General features: G+C 40.9%; 1 protein-coding gene across 2 annotated transcripts; it reads left to right on the top strand.

Moving 5' to 3' along the window:
• The first annotated feature begins 2,485 nt into the window (after positions 1-2,485).
• myo1ca (myosin Ic, paralog a) lies at positions 2,486-18,243 on the top strand. 2 transcript variants are annotated; one of them, XM_085174462.1, is made up of 33 exons: positions 2,486-2,996; positions 6,561-6,970; positions 9,493-9,651; positions 9,756-9,871; positions 10,520-10,718; positions 10,907-10,987; positions 11,119-11,298; positions 11,380-11,478; positions 11,676-11,783; positions 11,880-11,951; positions 12,036-12,155; positions 12,269-12,351; positions 12,496-12,601; positions 12,694-12,774; positions 12,862-12,953; positions 13,036-13,130; positions 13,255-13,301; positions 13,447-13,527; positions 13,644-13,749; positions 14,287-14,404; positions 14,480-14,593; positions 14,718-14,794; positions 15,050-15,118; positions 15,417-15,501; positions 15,597-15,756; positions 15,865-15,948; positions 16,095-16,188; positions 16,284-16,339; positions 16,422-16,557; positions 17,373-17,443; positions 17,526-17,623; positions 17,697-17,796; positions 17,909-18,243. In XM_085174462.1, exons 2-33 carry the CDS (start codon positions 6,953-6,955, stop codon positions 17,933-17,935), a joined length of 3,132 nt encoding a protein of 1,043 aa, XP_085030588.1. In that variant the 5' UTR covers positions 2,486-2,996; positions 6,561-6,952; the 3' UTR covers positions 17,936-18,243. The 2 variants fall into 2 exon arrangements, with proteins under 2 accessions (XP_085030588.1, XP_085030589.1); XM_085174463.1 differs by lacking the exons at positions 2,486-2,996; positions 6,561-6,970 and adding an exon at positions 6,985-8,765.
• Positions 18,244-18,467: the final 224 nt, after the last annotated feature.

The raw sequence follows: 18,467 nt of genomic DNA on the forward strand, positions 1-18,467 counted from the left end.
TGTGTTTATATTGCAATATCTATTCTGACCATAAAACTTTCCCCTGAAAAACTAATACCCACATTATAATAATATACTTTACCTGTCAGTGAAATGAATTATACTCAGAATGAAAATGAATATTATTGAAAAATAAAAGCTGAACTGAAACTAGCAAACACAATGGAAACTAACCAAAAGTAAGCAGAACTGAAAGTAAAAATTCTAAATAAAATCACAATCAAACCAGTGAAAAAATATAAAACAGTAATAAAACCAATGTGCGCTGACTGTCACAGTAGCTGTGGAAAGGTTTGCTTGTGTCACACACTGTTGTCTCATTGTTATATGTGCGGTTATGAATGTTCATGTAAGATTCAGCACATTCTCCTGAGCCACTGAACTAGACTACTGTTAATCTTACAGTGCCCAACTGTAAGATTAAAGCATGAATAGCATGGATTGGACCAGTAGGAACATAACTTAGTACATTCACTCGAGTGCTTCATTAAAGTGCAGGTTTAATGTACTGTGTATTTTTCTCTTCCAGTTCTACTTTTTTTTATGCATGCATGCATTTATTTGTTATATTCCGTACAATTTATCTGCAACATAATAAGTCAGCTTTAAAATAAATGGAATTGTATACATCTAATGACACAGCAGTATACGAGTGATTAAAGTCTTCCACAGCTGCAATTATCCAATAAAATAATGGCCTAATTGTAATTCTGAGAAGTCCCAGTCTCTACATAATGAGGACATTTTATTTAGGTACCTTATTTTGAATGTACAACTTGTGTACTCGTAAGTTGCTTAAACGGGGTGTAAATTTAACTTGAGTAAAGGCTCATAAAACTTTTTTTTTTTTGCAGAGCATTTACCCAGCACAAGATTATGTTTAATTCATGTGCAGTTGTACTTTACATGTAATAAATCTGTAATAGGATGCAGGGCATGAGCCTGAAAATTGTGTCCAATGTTTTATACATCATTTTCTACACTTTTATTATTTTACTTAACTGTCTGATTCCCAGTGGCTCTCCCCAGCCTTGCTCTTCTCCCACCACTGCCACCGCCATGCCATCCCAGCAATCCAGGACACCGCTTTCCTGCTCTGCTTGCCTATATCTGACACTGACAGTCAGACTTCTGTCAGAATCTGTGTGTTAACCCACACTACAGGTCAAAATTTTGGCCACACCATCTCATTTAATGTTTTTTCTTTCTTTTTATGACTGTTTACATTGTAGATTCTCACTCAAGGCATCAAAACCATGAAAACACTTATGGAAATATGTGGTAAACAAAAAACTCAAAAAATGTTTTATGTTATAGATTCTTTAAAATAGCCACCCTTTGCTTTGATTTTACTGCTTTGCACACTCTTGGCATTCTGTCGATGAGCTTCAGGTAGACGGGTAGTCGGTCTTGAAGGAGTTCCCAGAGATGCTGAGCACTTGTTGGCCGTTTTGCTGTCACTGTGCGGTCCATCTCATCCCAAACCATCTTTCTATTGGGTTTAGGTTGGGTGACTGTGGAAGCTAGGAGTTGGCTACTGGAACTCTGTGTGGCATTTACGTGGGCTCTAAACTGAGGTGCTGGTGACTTGCAATATGTGAGGCTGGTGACTCGGATGAATTTATCCTCAACAGCAGAGGTGACTCTTGGTCTTCCTTTTCTGGGACGGCCCTCATTTGAGACAGTTTCGTCGTAGCGCTTGATGGTTTATGCGACTGCACTTAGGGACACATTCAAAGTTTTTCAGACCTTTAGTTCTTAATGATGAAGTAATGATGGACTGTCGCTTCTCTTTACTTAGCTGGTTGGTTCTTGGCATAATATGAATTATAACAGTTGTCAAGGGCTGACAGCTGTGTACCAACCTGACGTCTGCACAACACAACTGATGGTCCCCCCATTAAGAAGGCAAGAAATTCCACAAATGAACCCTGACAAGGCGCACCTCTGAAGTGAAAACCGTTTTAGGTGACTACATCGTGAAGCTTATTGAGAGAAGGCCGAGGGTTTGCAGCGCTGTCGACAAAGCAAAGAGTGGCTACTTTGAGGAATCTAAAATATAAGACACATTTAGAATTATTTATCATTTTGTCTTTGCTACATGATTCCATATATCTTGCTTCATATATTTGATGTCTTCAGTATGTGTCTAAAAAGTAGAAAGTAGTAAAATTAAAGAAAAACCATTCAATTGGTGTGTCCAAACGTTTGACTGATAGCGTGTATTTAACCTTCCAGATCACGTCTCTTCAGTGGTGGAGCTGTTTTGCCCTTCCAACTCACAGGCCTGCTTAATGCAGCCTCCTCCCTCAGGCTGCCCTAGCGCTTTACCAGGCTCCTGGAATTTTTGAATTGTTTAAAATAAGATGCGATACTTAATTTTTTATTTTTTATTTTTTCGTTTTTTGCAATAAACAGTGTTCATTGCAAACACCCCCAGAAAACTTACTAGGCATTACTGAGTTTCCCAAAAGTGCACCACATAAAATTCATTTAAATTGCGACATAGTAAAGGAAACTCATAAAGGAAGCCATAAGCTGGTCTGTTTTCTACAGTAAAAGTACAATACAACTCTTCCACCTTTGACAGAGGCTGACTTCAGTCATCTGCGTCATATCTCATTACTTTTAGCAGACAATTAACTTTAACATTACTGCCTCCTAGTGGATTTAGAGTCTGTCAATGGCCTGACATTTTCTATTTCCTTTGCAGAGAAGTCTTCTTTTGGTCACAGATTTTAGCCTTTAAAAAAAATTCAGCCTTGTAGTCTAGAGTGCCTGTGCTTTTCTGTAATTCTATCTGTTTAGACTGTGCAGGGTGGACTGGAGTGCATTCAGTCCCCGCTGCTGTAGAAAATCAAGCCAGCCTTAATGTAGTCTGCAAGCATCGCCTGGAGCTGCACAAGTAACCGAGGCTGTGGCTATGACCCGACTTCTTCTGGAGTTCAGCCTGATAGAAAATGTTTCTGTTCTATTTGATTAAAAACTTAGACCAGGTAAGCATATAGTTCTTTATTTCTGTTTATGCTACATTACAGACATTTATGTGCAATATATTTACATGTGTATATGCGTGTTTATATTTATGTGTGTTTCTGTGATCTATTAGATGTTTGCTTGTACTGTACTTTAGTATGCTTCTGTGAAAGTTTTTGTGCTCAACAGAGCTGGAAGAAACATGGAGCTAGATCTTAAATGCCAGTAGACTTCAGGGAAAGTCCTGGAATCGTATTTTTATGTTCCCAGAAAACGAATCATTAGGTTTCACTTTCTGGGAACCAAATTTAATGGTAATCCATCCCTTTAAAATAATAGCAGAGGAGCCTGTTCACTGTAATTGATATTACAACCACTAGGCAGAGCCCTAAGCCTTCCTTTAATTTAGGGCATCAAATAAGGCTTAACATATTAAGACACTCATGCTTGTTATGGTGAAATGATCATGCAGGGCGAGCTACAAATAGTGAAATTCATCCTCGTGTTGCCTTTTCTTCTTATTAAAAGTGAACAAACCTAACATTGAAGGAAATAGATTACTACACCCAGTACTACATGTTCATTCTGGATTGTTGTAAGTTATTCCACAGCTTGTTTCTTCTGTTGGGTTTAGTTTTACACCTTGGTCAATTTATAAAGCGGTCTTTGTCGTGTAACAGAGATCTGGGGGATGAGAGGCAGCGGAGGTGAGCGTGAGGTGAAAGGGACAGCAGATGGGTGCTGATGGAGCTCAGTGCAGATAGACAATAGGGTTCCCCACGGAGGAATAATAAACAGCTGGGTTAGCCAGGTGAGGTAACCCAAACGATATTAGAATGTCCTTCATGGTTTTAGTTAAATTTATAATATTCATGCATAGTGTGTGTGCAACAGAGGGGAAGAGAGAAACACCGCTTTTCCCTCCATACCAAATAAAACACCAATCCTCTATGATTTATTGTTCTACTGAATCAGAAAACCCGAGCGACTTAAATACAAAATGAGAAAAAAACATTATTAAATCTTCGTCTCCACAGCTGACACGCAGCTTGTGACAAGAAGGCTGGGATCTCTGGATTTCTTCCATAATGTGTCAGATGTTCAGAATTACTTTTTGAGTTTATAATGTGATTATCTGAAATTGAACTCAGGCAGAGGGTTGTTGCATGAAAGGGAAACAGCTGGAAAAAAAAATGGCAGAGATGTGCTTCACTTGACTTGCCTTTGAGACGCTAAAAGAATATTTTTACAGCATTTTAGCACCGAGTTTGACAGAAGTGGGGCATCTGAGGTGAAGCGTTGAGGGGTGTGTTTGTAAGAGGAACTTAGTTTGAGTCAATCAGCTCAGTCTTGTCAACATAATTTAGTTTAGGATTAGAGCCCAGGTCATCAATACACATTATTTAACCTTTATTTTAAGCCGCTAATATACAGTTATAGAAGATGTAATGAATAATTAGAAAAATATTTATCACATTACACTCAAACACAAAGCGCGCTAATAAAGGAAGATCCTGAACATCAGGAAACAGGAAGGAAATCTCTCTTACAGGAACTGCTAAACAAAGATAGGAACAATGATTGAAAAACAACTGAGCTGGAAAATAGCATATCTTAGGAGGCGGGAATGGACTCTGCCATGAAACTGCAATTTCTTCATCACTGACTTTAGTATATGTGGGAGTTTCCTGGGCATCAGCCTGACAGTGTTACTTATACTGTCTGTGGAGCAGAAAAATGCAGATGTTGTTGAGAAAGTGCGTTCATGTTTTCCATATGCATGTCATTGCACATTCGGTATCTTGGATATTTGCTGCCAGCAGTCAGCCTGGTGCATATTATGTCTCAGATGCCTGTATAGTAAGAACGCTTTAAATGGACTTTTCTGTAAGCTTAAATACTGCAAATGGAATTAGGTTTTTACCACAGAGGTATTTGAAGAAAAAAAATTATCATATAAGAGGAAGTATCATTTACAAGCCACCAAACTATAAAGAATATTTCCACGTTATTTGACTTCAAAAGGAGAATATGCTGTGGTTTTTATGACGCAACTTAATGATCAATTATCAGCTCATTGTACACACTTCCTTTTATTTTTGTGCTTCATATAAAGCTGACCTGCAGTGAATAGAGCTACACAATTGGAGGGGGTACGGTGAGAGAACCGAGTAAACAAAGGACATGTTGTGCATAAATCTGTGTACTCATGTAAGAAGTATTTCCTGTATATTTTAGGAGGCAGCACGAGAAATACTCAAGTGACACCAGGTGACATACAGTGATCAGCCATAATGTTAAAACCACTGATAAGTGAAGTGGATAAATGTATCTTCTTGTTACAATTCAATGTTCTGCTGGGAATCATGTGGCCCTGGCATCCATGTGGATGATGCTTTAAGATGAACCACCCATTTAAATAGAGCATGCACACCTCTCCATTGACAATAGCACTCCTCAGTGGTAGCAGCTTACCCCAGCAAGATAATGCATCACACCACAAATAGTCCTTAAGAACAGATCACAGACTCCACAGCATTCATCCAGCCTCCAGACTCTCCCCATCCTAATCCAGCTCATCTGTGGGATGAGGTGAACAAGCCCACATCACAGAGGCCCCACCTCACAACGCACAGGACGCAAAGAATCCCACCAACTCCCAGAATCAAAAACCACAGCACATGCTTAGGCTGAGGTTTGATATCAACATCAACAGCTGTTCTGATAGCGTAAGGGAGACCTCTGCATTATGAAGTGAGGCTGATTGGTTTAAAATTGGTGTATTTGTGTTTACTGCTTATACAAAACTGTTTATCTCCTTTTAAGCACTATTGAGAGTAAGAAGGGAAAAAAAAGGTAAAAGGTTTTCCCATCTGGGCAGCATTATTCAGATTCCTCTCTGTTGGATATTTGATGCTGGCATGTGAAAGTGGGTGTGGCATGGAAACAGACTGAGCTACAGTGAAGTGAGAGGAAAGATGAGGAGTGGGGAACCAGAGGAGGGTGCTGTTCTGTTAGAAAGGTGATGTGGCCTTAAAAGCACACACACATAAAAAAAATGCCTTGAATAGGAGGGAGGATAATAAGAGAGGAATCTGATAATTCATGCGCACGGCTCATATGTTAAGTCAGTGTTAAGTTAAAAATGTGTTGTGTTGTGGTTGTTGCCAGGAAAAGGAAACAGATGGGGAATGTAACACTTCATATTAATATATCTGCGGAGTGATATTTCTATGATGGTGTAAGTTATTTCGTCAGCAGTGGATGACAGCCACTAGGAGACAGGCAGTCTTGCTGGTGAAACACTTCCATAATTCACATCCCATGTGAATCTGCCTCGGCTTGTGGGAGAAAAGGGAGGGAGCAAACTAACAGGGAGGGAAGGAAAGAATGTCCTAAGGGCCAATCATGTGATTTCTGGGTTTTTTTTCTTTTCTTAATAGCTGCACAGTGATTACATGTTTTTAGTCTGGGGCTCTTAGCAAGTTTTTCCTAACCCTCTCCGCTCTCTGTTTTCTCTGGCCCTCTTTTTTTTTCTCATTATCCAACAGCATACTTTCCCTCGACTTTTTTCTTTCTTTCAGAGTGACGTGTGAGTGTAGTTCCTGCCCTTGTTTCATGCAGAATAGTTCAGAAGGAAGGACAGGGAATCACGGCGAGGCGGTGATTTACTTTGACCTGTCATGGACAAGATGAATTGAAGGTGCAAACAAGAGGAGCCGCTTGTGTTTTTGGCCTAAGTGTGTGTGCACGGGGGAGTCAAGCAAGGAAGCGCAAAGACGTGACGGAAGAGACGCCAAGGCAGAGAGAAACAGAGAAAGTGACCGAAGGGTAAGACGTAAAGTTGCCTAATTGTGTTGCCCATGGGCAGAGGTGGATGAGAAGCTGCGTTTAAGAAGTCTGTGAGACAGGAGGAGGAGCACCAGCCAGAGGGGGAACCACCAGTTCAACCTTCTTCCAGCAACAACAGGACAGGATGAGGTACCAAGCCAGGGTAAGGTCCATGATGTTCGTTGTTTTATTTTCCTTTTTATTGCAGCCCACCTACTCGCGATTTGTGGTTACTTGTGGCTATGTTTAAGCATTTTCTGTACTGATACAATAAAGTCGACATCCGATCAACCTATTCCCTCTTTCTGCCATGGAGACACCAGAGGGGGAAAAGCAAAACAGAACAATGAGTCACTTGGAATTTTTTTCCCGTGTATGAGTCAGTGTATATTTGGGGTTTTGTGTAAGCCTTAACTCAAGCAGTCTGGATAAAAGAAAAAAAAAACATAAACACTATTTTTCCATCATATCCCTGCTGGCACAACTTTGGTCAGGAGCCCACCATGGTACCACTGCTGCTTATCCCTGGGACAGAGTGGTGGGGCATGCCTTATAAGGAAGACAATCCGAAATGAAGTTGGCCCTGCAGAGCTTAGTCATGAGGCCTAGGGCCAAGTCCTGCTGTTAACTTTCTTACTGCAGCTGCAGCTGCACCCACAAACCTGCAGATTTCACAGAAGTTCCCCGATACTCAGAGTCAAATCCTACATTAAGCTCTCATGCACCATCAGCTAGATCACACTCAAGGTGCTGTAAAAAGGAGGCGTCAGGTCAGTTCACAGAAAACAAAGCTACAGGGATTACACTTGATTCGGGTTAAATCTCCATCCCAGAGCTATAGCCCTTAACGTAACTGAACCACATATTACCTCCAACACGAGTGGTAGCAATCTTTCTGATTTTGGTATCAAAGAAGAGTACTGAATGAGGCCTCTGATCAATAAAGTTGACAAAAATCTTGTAATGAAAGAAAGCAAAAACACATAACTTGAAAAAGATCCTTACAAATTCAAGCTGGACACTGCGCAGGTACTCTGAGCACAGCAGCTACTCCACAGCACAGAAACTCTTAAGGTATGAGGGCTAAGGAAGCTGAAATGAAAGCTTTAGGCAAAGCAAGTCCGTTAAAGCCCAGAGCTTCAACTGTGGCCCAGTCATCTACAGCGAGAGAACACACTGAGATGAACTCTTGAGTTTCACAATAATGTGGCAGACCCCATGACACTGTACAGAATGTGATGAGTTGCAACCTCGTACACTGAGTGTAACCTAAGCGCTAAAACAAGTGTTATCTAGGCACTTTTCATTACAGCTGTTGCAGAACATTTGAAAACTGAAAACCTGCTACATCATTGCACTCCTTTTGTTAAAAGTACTATAAGGATAAGTTTTTGTCTGCACTGCTCATTGCTTGTCTTTATATGGGTATAATGAGTAGAATGTCAAATTGCATCAAAATCACTGAAAGCATGCCCTAAATCTGACCCTGAAATTCTTGAGACATATCCTTTTGGAAAATCTGACTTTGAACAGTAATTGCTTTTTGTAGGAAGCCCACCTGCAAGTGGGAAAACAATAATACAAGGTGAAGCAGAGAGGAGTGGCTGCAGTGGAAGTGTGCGGTGACTTCTTTGCGTTCACTTCTTGGCTGTCGTCCACTGTTGTCCTCTTGTTTTTTAAAGGATATTCCTGCATGAAGTGGTCAGAGATAATGACCTTTTAGCAGCGTTGGCCGGCCAAATGAGACCCTCGAGAGGTTGTTGCGTTCGAGAAAAACAAACGTCCTGTGGAAGTCTAACCCCTTTGTTCCATTTACTGCTTGTATTTTATGAATGTGAAAGAGAAGGGCTTGTTTCTTAAATGAGCCTTTGATACCGAACATAGAGCACCTTTTGTCTGGCTGTGGTGTATTGTGCATTTAATATACGCTCAAGTGTTTTTCTGGATATTTCTCATCAGTAAGTAATGACTGCTGACATTTCTTTTATCTCTTTGCACGACGCTGCATGTTGTTGTGTGTATGTTATATCTGACTTTAGGGCATATCTAAGAATTTCTCTAGTAATTCGTTCCTGTCTCCACTACGATGTTTATCTTCACAGTGGGGTTGACATGTACACACATTTTTCTAGTTAAACCCCATCTGGTGATATAAAACTTTGTGTACTGTGTACACACAAGATAATACACTGTCTCTGTCGAAAAATAGAGGAGTCTATCCTGTCTGTTTATCATTAGGATTCCTTAAATTACTTCTTTGTTTAATCTTGGCATGCTTGGTGGAACTGTTCTTCTTTGTGCACTTGCAGGACTTGTTTCCACAGCCAAGAAGCACTCTGTAAACTTTAGAGAGCTCCGCTTGGGAGATTTAGGCCTGATTCATTTGCCCTTGCATTTTGAAAGTGTTTTGAAATAAATATTGTGCATTCAAAATCATGTGGTAATTATTGTTTTCTTGTGCGCTGCGTATTAACCTGTTTACTACTGGGTGAAGCTGGAAATATGAATTGTCCTTTTGTGCCCCCTGCTTGTCAGCAGCATGTAATTGCTTATGTTAGATATTTATAAGAAAGATTAAAAACCTGTCTTCGATTGCCATTTAAGGCAGGAAGCGACTCAAGAATGAAGAGAAATTCACATTCCATGTACGTTTGTAACGATTCTATTTTCTCCTTTTCTGTGTAGGAGGTGGACATTGAGGGAAGAGTGCGTCTGGTCATGGAGGGTGCGCTGACTGCCCGGGACAGGGTTGGGGTGCAGGACTTTGTCTTGCTGGAAAACTACAACAGCGAGGCAGCCTTCATAGAAAATCTGCGGCGGCGCTTCAGAGAAAACCTCATTTATGTAATAATTTTTCTTCATATTTTCTAAAACATTTCTAAAACATATCAACATGTGATAAGCCATAACTTGAACGTGGTGTCTACTCCCTGTGTGTTTGATGTCAGACGTATATCGGCTCAGTGTTGGTGTCGATGAACCCGTACAAAGAGCTAGAGATTTACTCCAAGCAGCAGATGGATCGTTACAGAGGGGTCAGCTTCTACGAAATATCGCCTCACATGTGAGTCACTTCAGGCTCCTCAGGCGTTTTTTATTAATGGTTCAGTTTGATAAACACCAAACAAAAACGAAATGTTGCTTCAGTTTTTGCCTTTTGTCTGAGCTCAAAAAACCCTAAATATGCGGTCAGGATGAGAAGAAAGCAAATCACATAAGCAGATAATTATGAACTAAATCTGATATTTTTGACATATTATATATTATTTATAAAGTGATTATAAAATGAATCATGTGGAGCTACTCGCTGTGCCAACCATTTGTGAATAACAGAGTAGCTGAAAGTGGCTTTATGTAAAGTTGGCTGATCTGAGCTTGCTTTTTGCACATATCTGTAAATCTCCTCTTGCTATTCAAATTGTTTTAGCTCCCTACAGCTGCAGCAACCCTTACAAGCTGCTTGGAAACCCACCCTAGCTACTTATAATCATAGTAGTAGTCTTACTGCTCTCCCTACCTTAAGCTTTCCACATATGCACACATAACAGATCCCTACTATCAAATACAAATTACTGCAGATGGAACAACAACCTCTCTGTATTTGCTTTGGGTTTTCTGGATCTACGCTGATTTTTGTGTGACTTTATTCCACTGCTGTGTTTTACCTGCATGTTGATCTGTAGCTGAACCTGCATTTTTGTTTTTTCCTCAGCTATGCCTTGTCAGACAACACTTACCGGGCCATGCGGACCGAGAGAAAAGACCAGTGTATACTCATATCAGGCGAAAGTGGAGCAGGTAAAACAGAGGCCTCCAAGAAGATCCTCCTCTACTACGCTGTCACCTGCCCCACTAATGATCGCATGGCTGCACTTGGTGACCGCCTGCTACAGTCAAACCCTGTCCTGGAGGTATTTAAAAATTAGGCTTTTCAAGCTGATTAGCCTGTATTTGCAGTGCATGATATTATCTGACTTATCTGTTATTTTTATATGGGATTTTTGTGGGATTGTGGGATTTTATTTTGCGTTCTTTCTTTTAATTTCACTTCCTCTCTCTAATTTCCTGTTGTTTTTTTTTTTGGTTTTTTTTTGCAAAGGCATTTGGCAATGCAAAAACACTAAGGAATGACAACTCCAGCCGCTTTGGGAAATACATGGATGTCCAGTTTGACTTTAGGGTAAACGCTAAAACTGATATATTGGATAACATCATATCAGTCATCATAGCATCGAAAAGCAACAACTCTAGAAGAAAACTTGTGTTTAATAGTTGCTCTCAGCTCTCATCTTTTTGTGTAACCTCTTCAAGGGGGCACCGGTGGGTGGTCACATCTTAAACTACCTGCTGGAGAAATCTCGCGTAGTACACCAGAACCACGGCGAGAGAAACTTCCACATCTTCTATCAGCTTCTGGATGGAGGAGAAGATGACCAACTCAACACACTGAACCTGGAAAGAAACCCCCAGAACTACCGTTATCTGGTTAAGGTGTGTGTCGCGCCGTTTCAACAATTACAAATTGTCTGCGCCATTAGTTTTGGCATCGTTTTAAATTGTTTCTTTTTTCAGGGCAACTGTCCCAGAGTCAGCTCCATAAGTGACAAGAATAATTGGAAGGTAGTGATGAAGGCCCTTCCTGTCATTGGCTTCACAGAAGAAGAAGTGCAGGTCAGTAACAGTCAGAGTTTTACCATGTTAAAATAATTTTATATCATTGCAACACTGGAATCCTTAATGAGCTCTTTTCTGACAGTTTTGCTATAAATAATGCTATTCTGAACACTACATCATCGTCGACGCATTTGAAAAACAAATTGTTCATCTGTGAGGTTGTTCCCAGCTGTTCTTTCTGTCTCCCACCTCAGAAATTGCTGAATATCATCGCCAGTGTTCTCCATCTGGGAAACACACAGTTTGGGGAAGGGGAGGAAGGTGAAACCTATATCACCACTGAGATTTCTAATCTTGCAAGGGTCAGTACAATCCCGCTAGTATTGACAGATGTTTAAATATGCTTAGAAATCTTACAAAACAGCCTGACTGAGAGCAGATGTGTTGTTGTTCTCCAGCTGCTGGGTGTCGATGGCTCAGCCCTTAGGGAGGCACTCACTCACAAGAAGCTCACAGCCAAGGGAGAGGAGGTCATCATCTTTTCATCATCACTCCTCAGGTTTCCAGTTGTTCGATGCACATGTTTTTACTGGGCTGTTTTTATGTTTATGCAGATGATCACCCCGCTAAATTTTGAGCAAGCAGAGGCTGCCCGTGACGCCTTAGCCAAGGCTGTGTATGGCCGGACCTTCACGTGGCTGGTGGAGAAGATCAACCAGTCGCTGGCTCTTAAGGTGCAGCACTCATAACAACTTAGAGATAACAAGAGAAATTCCTCCATCTTATTGTGAGGCCGTTGTTGTCTTCTATCTCTGTCTGAATGATGTGCACTGTATATGCTGTGCAGGATGAAATCTACCACAGCAGCAAAGGTTCCTCAGTTATAGGGCTTCTAGACATCTATGGCTTTGAGGTCCTGCAGCACAACAGGTATGGATTATATTCTTTTCCTTTTCACTGTCATCTGCTTGTTAGCGCAGTTCGTCAACCGGTTTCGCTGTCAAAAGTAGCCTCCATTGTCCCTGCAACGTGTGGTAGTTTTGTTCTGTTTTAAAAGAAGTTTCCCGTCTGCAGTTTTGAGCAGTTCTGCATCAACTACTGCAATGAGAAGCTCCAGCAGCTGTTTATAGAGCTGACCCTCAGATCTGAGCAGGAAGACTATGAGACGGAAGGAATTGCAGTGAGTACAGCTGCTAATTGCGTAGTCAGTGTGAAACAGCTATTGATATCGAATTTCGATGCTAAAACGACATTCTTTCCCATCACATGCAGTGGGAAACTGTGCAATACTTTGACAACAAGATCATTTGTGACCTGATAGAAGAGAAGCACAAAGGCATCATCTCCATTCTGGTACGTAAAACAACGTTGAGTTTGTATCTTTGATTATTTATTTCTCTTTCCCTTTTTGAGAAATTAAATAGTGTGAATAACTTACAGGACGAGGAGTGCCTAAGGCCCGGAGAAACTTGTGATGTCTCCTTTTTAGAGAAACTGGAGGACACAGTGGGCGGCCATCCCCATTTTGTCACGTAAGCATCGTCTTATATCAAAGACTTGTACTTGTACTGTACAATATATGTGAGTAAATCTATACGCGTGTGTTTATTTCAGGCACAAGTTGGCAAATGGAAAGACTCGCAGGGTGATGAGCAGGGAGGAGTTCAGACTGCTGCATTATGCCGGAGAGGTCAACTACAATGTCAATGGTAAACTGTTAAGGCTGGATCAATAGCGTATTCATACTTACATTTCCTGTTATGAGACAACACATGGAGAGGATGATTCACAAGCAGCCTATTCCTCAATGACCGTGTTTTTGCTTCCATTCAGGTTTCCTCGACAAGAACAATGACTTGCTGAACAGGAACCTGAAAGAGGTGAGGATAGTGAAAAGGGACAAGGTAGAGCCTCACCGCAACCTTTGAAAACCACTCTGTCTCCTGCCATTGCTTGAGTGAAGAGGAAGAGGGGGGGGGGGCATCTAATGTTGACTTGTGGTTTTGTGGTTTGGTCTCTGTTCAGGTCATGTGCCAGTCAGACAACCAGATCCTAAGTCACTGCTTCCGCAGAGAGGAAGTCATCGACCAGAAACGCCCAGAGATGGTAACAAATCAGTCACACTCTCTATGTTGATCATTTGTAGGCATGATTTAAAAAAAACCCAGAAAATACACTCTGAGAATTTCACATCATTTAATTTTCTTTTGTTGATCATTCAGGCTGCCACTCAGTTCAAAAACAGCCTGATGAAACTTACAGAAATCCTCAGGTCTAAAGAGCCATCCTACGTGCGCTGTATCAAACCAAATGACGCCAAGCAGCCAGGTACATGTTTCACATCCTGTCATATTAATTGGGATATATAAGCCTCAAATAAAGGCTTTATTAGAAGATCCTAAATACAGATCAAGAAAAACAATGTAAAGGTTACCCGTCTAATACTGGCTGCTGTGTTCTCAGTTTTGTCACATGGCAGTGAACTAGAAATGACGTTTAGTTGGTGATTCATAAACTAATTATGTTTGACCTAATTCTTTTCTTACGTTTCCCGTTCTCAATCAAAACCTCTCAGAAAAGGAAATACCTTCTTAAACACTCTAATAGTGAAGGTGGAAGATGTGTTTTGTTTGATTCAACAACAAACTAGCATGTGATTAAAGACGTTTATAAGTTAATCTAACAAAAGGAATTTTGATGTAGTTGCAACTGTTTTAATAAAGATGTCCTTTTTATTTCAAATAAATAACCCCCCCAGCTTCTTAATGTATGTAATGAAGCTTATCCTGCTGTGTGGATTGTGTTTCATATCATTGGCCAGAAATATTTCTTTGTTACTAATAAGTATGGTTTCTGTCCCTGCAGGAAGGTTTGATGAAGTTCTGGTTCGACATCAGGTGAAGTACCTGGGTCTGATGGAAAACCTGAGGGTCAGGAGAGCTGGCTTTGCATATCGTCGGCGCTTTGAAGCCTTCCTGCAGCGGTAGTTCACAGTTGCAGTGGCTGTTTACTTTATGTTCATTCTTCTTTTATTGTAACCGTTCATAAATGCTCTTAGGTATAAGCCCCTGTGTCCTGAGACGTGGCCCAACTGGCATGGCAGACTCGCAGATGGAGTTTTGACACTGGTTAAGCACCTGGGATACAAAGATGAAGAGTACAAACTGGGGAGGTAACTTGTTTAATGTTGTATGCAATTTCATTTAATCACACTTAATTGCAATAAGTGTCCATTGAAAGGCACACTGATTTTGTGTTGATCACAATTTTTTTTTTTTGTTGGCTGCTTTCTGCAGATCAAAAATCTTCATTCGTTTTCCAAAAACTCTTTTCAATACTGAAGATGCTCTAGAAGCGAAAAAGCCAGAGATAGGTAAGCAGCAATAGCAAAGATGATCAAACTGAGGGCGTCACAACTGAAATAAAATATAAGGTAGTGATGCAAATATTCATGAAACACACTTCTAATGAGTTTAGAGTGTCAAAGATGTGAAGCTTCAGCTTTTTGGGAGGTTTTAGTGAAACAGCTCCTGACTTTAATAATCAAAATGAACACATTTTAAATACAATCATAAGGTACGCAGTAAATATAGTACACAAAAATAAAACTATATTCCTCATGTTTCAGCACTGACCCTGCAGACATCATGGAGAGGCTACAGAGAGAGGGCCAAGTACCAACGCATCAGACGTGCAGGTCAGACCACCTCCAGCTGCTGGCGCTCTCATACTTTGCCACCTTTCTCCTTAAAGAATAGCCCCTAAAATGAGAATATACAAGTGTTTAATGTGTTTGTATAGTATTGTTACATTGGACCTACCTGCTTGGTACAAATGCATAAATCTGCATTACAGCTTTGTTTCATTTTCCCAGCATTCCTTTGTGGGTCTAAACTGACTTTATATGTCTGCTGCACTAATGTTGGGGTGTTCTCTTTGGCTGAGTATAAGAGCTGTCTTGGTGTTCATACGTGCATGTGTGTATATATATATAGTGATAGTGATCCAGTCGGGGTGGCGAGGGATGAAAGCACGCAGGAGAGCTAAAAGGCGTCGCCAGGCTGCTGACTTAATTCGCAGGTGCTTGAATGAAACTTTTTTTTGGCGTCTAGTTTTTGGTGCTGTATTTTGCAAAATATAATCATTTCCATCATGATTTTTGCATTTTTTTTCAGGTTCATTAAAGGCTTCATCTACCGTCATGGGGAATACGGTCCTGAGAATGACTATTTCCTGGATCATGTTCGTTACTCCTTCCTGAAAAATCTACGCAAAAACCTGCCCAAGAGTGTTTTGGACAAATCCTGGCCGACACCTCCTCCGTCCCTCGTTGAGGTGCAAAAACCCCACATTCAAATTGAGTCCCCCTGCTGTCTAAGATCACACAGATAATATGATATTTGAATAGATAGTCTGCATTGTTAATTCTATGGTCTCCTACAGGCATCGGAGCACCTGCAGAGGCTGCACATGCGGAACATGGTCACAAAGTATTGCAGGATAGTCCAGCCCGAATGGAAGAAGCAGGTACACTGATAACAGAAGATGGTCTACCTGTTATCTTGTTGTTGTTTTTTCCTGCAAGATGGTCAGATTGCAGCTGACTGGCTTTCATTTAGTTGTTTTGTTTTCATTTTTATTTAAATCTCACTTGATTTTTGTTTGTCCTCTAGATGATGCAGAAGGTTGTAGCCAGTGAGATCTTCAAGGATCAGAAAGACAGCTACCCTCAGAGTGTTGGAAGGCTGTTTTTGGACTCCAGGCTTGGTACACGTTTATGTATTCATTGTCTTTGCACTTGTTATCCACCACCCACTGGCAAGCATAAAAAATTCACAGAGCATTTCTACTGCTTTATACAGAACGTGAGCAAATCAGTCTCAAAGTCGTCCAGACTCTGGGCAATGACAAAGTGCAGGTAGGATTCATTTTTTTTGTTTAAAGTCTGATGGCGATAATAAATACTGCTTTGGATTAATGCGTCTCCTTGTCCTTTTCAGTACGGTGTTTCAGTCATAAAGTATGACAAAAGGGGTTTCAAGCCACGCCCTCGCCAGCTGCTCCTCACTAACACCTTTGCTGTGTTGGTGGACAAGACCAAAATCAAGCAGAGGATCGACTACACAGCTCTGAGAGGTGAAAACCGGCCCTGAGAAGGGGACAGTTTTACAAATGTAGTATATTGAGATAGTTATTGAGATAATGTTCTTGAATTCATCACTTGTAAATGCATATTTTTTGTAAGGGAGGAATCTTTACAGTTTTAAATCCTGCTTCTTCTGTTTTTTTAAACGTCCATCTGCGGTCACAAAACCTAAACGGCTTTTTCTGGAAACTTCAGCTCAGTCTCTAGAGACTCTCAAGCAGAAGTTTCCATATCTGGATGATAAAGTGGACCGTGAACTTATCAGCTACTGCTAGCAAACTATACAGGTTCAAGTTCACACACGTATTCTAATTAGTGCTGTAAAACAATGTAATAAAAACCTTCACAAATTCGTGGATGGGCTTTACACGGGAAGTAGTTATGAGTCAGATAATTCTCTGCAGACTTGAATCAACAGAGGGGATGTCTAGCAGGCAGCTGCTGGCTACAGCTGCCTCTGCAGGAACACTTGTTACTCATAACGGCCACAGACTTAACTCCGCTGTGCATATGAATCAGCTAAGAAGGATTTGCCCCATACAGTTGTTATCGTAGGGGAAAACTATCCACAGAGATCAAAACTGTTTTGCACCAGACTGTAAAAGATGTTGTAAAGCTGGGGACTTTTAAAATCGGAGTCTACGGGGAATAACTTGCTTTTGGAGTTAGCCTCAAGTGGCACTTTTGCAATAGCTTCGTGTTACGGTTCAGGAGGTCACCACAACACTGCTAGGTATTTCATTATGCACATTGTGACTGTTCAGTGTGCATTTAGTGATTTGTTTTGTGTTTTTTCTTGAAACAGATATCACTTTGAGCTCTCTCAGCGATGGGATGTGTGTTCTTCACATCACAAGGGAGGACAATAAACAGAAGGTACCAGTAGGACACAACAGTCATGCCTGTGTGGAATAAAGCAACCATGCAGCCACTCTAAAGCCCGCTGTCTCTCCCACAGGGGGATCTGCTGCTGCACTGCAGCCACTCGATCGAGATGGTGACAAAACTAGCCATGATGGCCAACAAGACCAACAACGTCAACATCAACCCGGGCAGGTAAGATTCAGACTGACTGCTTCTGTGTGGTGGTCACCATCAGTCCATCTTATCATCTGTTCTTGGCACGCAGCATCCAGTTTACTGTGGCCCGAGGCAAGGAAGGAATAATTGATTTTGTGAGGGGCGCAGAGCTGAAAGTGACCAAAGGCAGACGAGGACATTTGCTAGTGGTGAGTCAGCGGCTGCTCTGATATCATGTGGGGAGCCTGCAGACGGGGAGGGGTGTTTTGATACCAAAAACATTTGATAGCTGACTGTGTTCGATCTGATTTCACTCTTCAGACTGCCCCTCAGATCAACGCCACATGAAGACACAGAAAACCAGCTAACTGATCAGTTTGCAGCTTACAGGAGAAAACCACAGAATACAAAACATGCCCGACAGAGTGCTTATTGATACATATTCTGTACATCTTCATTATAACAAGATTATCATCAGTGTTGCATTAACTATTGATAACCAAAGATGAAAATCAAGACATGAAGTAATCGCCATTTCAAATGCTGTAACTCTTTATTGAAAAAAAATACAAAATATTTATCAAATATAAAATGTCTTCTGTAAAACACTGTATTACATATTGCAAGAGAATTAAAATAAACCACTTTGAAATAAATAGCATTGTAATAAATATTTCAATAAATAGCAAAATATCTTTGGAAAGTCCACTAGATCGAGGGCGTGGGTGGAAAAACAGGATGTTGGGAAGCGTTCTCGCCGTTCTGAAAGCTCATGTCTAACTTACAGTCAGAGGTGAGACAGAAACTCTGGGAAATACCCAAGAAAGCCCTTAAAATTAGAATAGAATAGAATAAATTAGAATAAAAAGCAGACTCGCAA

Source organism: Neolamprologus multifasciatus, chromosome 10 (genome assembly GCF_963576455.1).
Source record: "Neolamprologus multifasciatus chromosome 10, fNeoMul1.2, whole genome shotgun sequence".
NCBI lineage: Eukaryota > Metazoa > Chordata > Actinopteri > Cichliformes > Cichlidae > Neolamprologus > Neolamprologus multifasciatus.